This window comes from Engraulis encrasicolus, chromosome 3 (genome assembly GCF_034702125.1).
Source record: "Engraulis encrasicolus isolate BLACKSEA-1 chromosome 3, IST_EnEncr_1.0, whole genome shotgun sequence".
Taxonomy (NCBI): Eukaryota; Metazoa; Chordata; class Actinopteri; order Clupeiformes; family Engraulidae; genus Engraulis; species Engraulis encrasicolus.
Genome location: NC_085859.1, coordinates 48612163 through 48616781, shown reverse-complemented (window position 1 = coordinate 48616781; position 4619 = coordinate 48612163). Strand labels below are relative to the sequence as shown.

General features: G+C 41.7%; 1 protein-coding gene across 1 annotated transcript; it reads right to left on the bottom strand.

Annotated features, from left to right (window-relative positions):
- Nucleotides 1-1216: 1216 nt before the first annotated feature.
- gas1a (growth arrest-specific 1a) lies at nt 1217-3554 on the bottom strand. Its single transcript, XM_063195577.1, has one exon. The coding sequence runs from the start codon at nt 2948-2950 to the stop codon at nt 2165-2167; it is 786 nt and encodes a 261-aa protein (XP_063051647.1). The 5' UTR covers nt 2951-3554; the 3' UTR covers nt 1217-2164.
- Between the last annotated feature and the right edge of the window lie 1065 nt (nt 3555-4619).

The window sequence follows — 4619 nt, the reverse complement described above, 5'->3', positions numbered from 1 at the left end:
CACAAATGGCACGTTATAATGTGATTCATAAATTTAGACTATTGCAGGAAGGTATAATAGTTTACAGGGTTCATGTATAGTTGTACCGAAGGTATAATTACACTTTGGGTAGTCAGTGAAATCTGCAGTGTTATTTCAATACTTGAAGAGTATTAAACCATCAGTGCTGGCCATATTCTATAAGTGTTGATGGAATGCAAAACGTATTGTTTAAAAGTGTGTAAAAACAGGGCCCAAACTCTCGGAGTGAAAGAGGAGGAGGTGGCCTTGTGCTCAGGCTGTGTGTGCACATCTCTCCTTCATTCTTTCCACTTGTAGTGTGAGCTGAAGGCGGCATGGCGCTCTGCTGCTCTGTGGCCAGCGTTGCTTCTCCCATGTTTAAATAACAATGAACCCGACTCTCCCCAAACTGTTGACTTTTTCAGGGGAGACCCCTGGCCGCCTCGTGGGAAGGGGGAGGGGAGGTTTGATTTATCCCAGACAGATGCATTTGACAACAGCTAGTTAAATCAAGGCCCACTTTATGGTGGTAGTTAATTATTAGTTCGGCTGCAACTAGGAGCCAATCGGCCCAGCAATATATTTACCATAATTCACACACACTGGAAAAATTCTGTCACGTTAAGTCACACAGACAAGGGGGCCGCAGACATTTAAAGACCAACTCTTCAGTGACAGTTCGGGGCCTGCCCTGAACTGAACATGACTGAATACTCAGAAACTTAGCAACAAGTGTGTTTTACAGGGCATTTCAAAGCAGGTAAAGTATGTGCCCTGACACGACATAATCAATCTTTTGGTCTCGGTGTGCTACTGTGTGTCTAGTAGGATAGCAAGGCAGCATTAGCGGCTATTTGTGATGATGGTGCTAAGGCCTTTAAGTAAACACAGTGATTGAAAAATAAACAAACTTCTGTCTGTCTTGGCCTACTCGGCATACGAAAACCCAGGGGGAAAGCCAACTCTTTTGTGTCTAATGTTCTAAAAATATCCAAATGTCAAAGTTTATTCTTTCGGCAAACACATCTATTTACAGAGTCAAGTGTATTGGTACTTAAAGCCGCTTACAAGACCCAGTATTTATCTACTCTCTTTGCAACTGAGGCAAGTGTCTTTTGAAGCAAGATTAGCCGAGAGACAACTGATACAGGACATACCCCCACCCAAGCTTTGTTGCACAATATAATCACTTTTTTAAAAATTCCACAAAGATGAATTGATTTCTTTAACTTCTCTTTTATGCCTTCTATAAAAGTACATCATTGAGGCAGTCATACAGTGGATTTAGACATTTCTACACAGTGAATAATTCATCTTTTGATAACATAATTAAAGGTTTCTCTGGAAATTTATATAATACACTGTACAATACTTTTTAAAGGAAAACAATACATCAAATACCTACTTTCCCTTTAAAACTGGAATACTTTTTAAAACAAAAATCTGTAACTGTTTACACTAAGTGTGCAGTGATTCATTTTTACAACATATATTTGTAGATGATATATTGTACCTTAAATGGATCGTTGAGTCTATCCACAATTCATTCCAGCATTTAATAGACTAAGAGATGTCACTTGGCCACTTAAACATAAAAGGCAACTTTATATCAAAATATATTTTCTTTTAAACACTAGTCCAATATTGGCAGTGCACAGCTTTATGATTAAAACTTGCATTGATAAAACTCTGTATGAAAATAAAATAATTTATGCACACATTTGTCAAAGGCAACATTTTGAGTTCAGTATGACAAAAAATGCAAACTACAGGCTTTCTCTTAGGACACAAACACTAAGATGGCACAAACCTCTAATATACTTTAAGGCAGTAGTGTTAGAACAAGCTTAGGTATTTGGTAGCCACGTCGGTATTGCCATGTCAGGCCTTTAGAGTACAAATAAATACTGTGACATACTGACAACGTGAAGGTGTGTTTTCCCACAGCCAAAACATGTACACTTGCATAGACAATCACAACGCATTGTAAGTTCACCCAATGCATTTGAGCAACCAATCGTACAAAGCTTGCTTCTCAGTCTACTCTTTGGAGTCGAATTCATTCGACAGTTGTATATTTGAAGGCAAAAGTGAGCGACAGAAGACACGTTTCTGCCCGTCCCGCCGCCCAGACAACAGTCTTAGCGAGTTATTCACTTCAGCATCAGAGAATTTGCAGAAGAACCAAGATGGATGCCACCAGAGTCAAAATACTCTGAGCACTCAGCGAGCAACCAGTGTCTACAGTGTCTTCCGGCGTGGTGGAACAGTAATAATCACTACCATCTTTATCTTCATCGTCGGGTCCACTACCTTCCTCTTCATCGGACGGTCTCTCAAAGCAAAGTCTTTTCATATTGTGTTTCATGAACTCACAAATAGTCCTTTCAATCCCATCGCACACGCAGGTCTCCAGGCTTTGCGCCTTGGGTATCTCTCGCATGTAAGAGATCACATCTCGACAAGCGTTCGTACAAGTTTCTCCACTGAAAAGTTTCCCACAGTGTCTTAAATAACTGTTCATGGCATTTCGGCACTCTGAGTCTTTTTGACATTGAATACGTGCCGCTGTGCATCCCATGCTGCTGGTTCTGGGAATGCAAGGCTCGATAGCGCGTTTGGTCTTCCTGCATGTTTCATCCCTGTCACAGCTGCAGTCCTCCAAAGCCGGGCCGTTTACGGTAAGATTGAGCTGTACCAAGGAGGAGATACAGTGACTTGGACACTTTTTCTTCTGTCCGTTGAACATGGGTTTACAGGCGTGCGTATATTGCTCATACGCATACGCACACTCGCTTTCGCGGTGACAGTTCATAATAGCTTGCCAGCATATTAATCGTCCACCACGAGTAGGAGAAGCTATACATAAATAGCTCAAACAGATAACTACGCAGCCAAAGTGCCATAAATGTTTGTGGGCGCGTTGTGCTAAACCGGCAAAAGTTGTCATTGCGACGGCTGCAGAGTTGCGCTTAATGCTGAGCCCGTATGACACATGCGTTTCTTATGAGCCTGTTAATTCCATTTGCATTAGAAAAAAATCCCAATGCATGAGTTTGCCGTTCATGGACTTGTCGATGCTTTCCTTCTGATGCACTTGGAAACTTGTCCGCCGTCCCCGTGGCACTTCTAGAGGATTTTGTTGATGAGTCTGGTAGAGTAATGCTTCACAAGTCCAATATGAAAGAAATCGCAAACAGAGCAAAACACACCAATCTTGACTTCACCAAACCACGGCAATGTGGCCTTCGTTAGAAAGGCGTCTCATGGTCTTCAGTAGTCCGGGCTCGGCACTCGGCACTTCGAGCCAAACAGCCAAATGCGGTCCTCCTCTGTCTTCCAGAAGTATGGGACCGCTGTACACTCTCCGATGGAAGGAACGCTTACTAACAAACCCACTGCTCTCTCTTTGGTTTTAAGGTACCAACCTTGCGAGTAAACCACATTCGCTAGTGTGCGCTAATTATCCGTCATTGAGTGTGGATGAGAACGCAAACAAACAATGTGAAAAGTAGTGCCGCTCGCGTTCGCATACTGACCTCCCTTTCATTCTCTCATTTGTCTTTATCCACTCTACCCCCTCGCTGAAATTTTACGGTTTCCTATTGGTTCCACCATGTGTTGTTGTAAATCTCTACGTCGGCCATTGGGCGGGAACAGGGAGATGGGGCGGACCTAGGCAAGGACCCTACAAAGTGGAGGGGGAGCGTAAAAAGTTTTGAAGGAGAAATGTTCAGGGCTGCGGTGCCTTGCGGATGCTGTTGAGACAGAAGTAGTGAGTCGAAGTTCAAACCTGCTCATATCACAAGGTGTATCACCCTACGCTAATCCTTCCATCACGTTGGCATGCAAAGTAAGAACTTAGTTATTGAATATTAATTAGCCTACCATCCTATTACTAATAGCTTAGAGAACTGATATGGGGCTATTTTTACGCATCGAATTGACAGGCTTTCCTGAATTATGCTGACATATTTTTCATGATTATTATAGATGCTAACAGATTTGGGTTTCTTAGAAAAGTCCAAAGTCCGTAAAAGTAGGCCTATAGTAAAAGCATTGACAGATAATAGGCCTATGTTATAGCCTAGTTGTTAGGCCTATTGCACCAATTTGAGAAGTCACATAGATAGGACTACACGACACATTTAAACTTCCTTATTGCCTTCAAAAAGGCACCACTTAGGTATACATGTTTTATTATTGGCCATTATAGACAACCACAGTTGTCTCCCAAGTAATTCAGTATATCGATATCTCTGTGTTAGGCCTATATTATAAGAATGGTCAAGGGACATTAGTTGATGCCAAGGTAGATCATGAAAGTTGAACAAAAGGAAAATCAGTGAGAACATAGAAACTGTCCTAAATTAGTCAGAAAAATGCTGCCATTGCTCCTATATGGTGCATCTGTTACTAACCAAAGTGTCATATTCAACCACTGAAAAAGACATACTTAGACCAGTGCCGTTTGCGTGATGTATTTGTTAAGCAATTGAGGATTCAACTCTTGAAAATGATACCACTGGCAAAATTCCCCCGTTTTTCAATAAAATTGAAAGCAACAGTCTGAGCCTGCTACAAAGCGGGTCATCACAAACTGTCAATATGAATTGTAC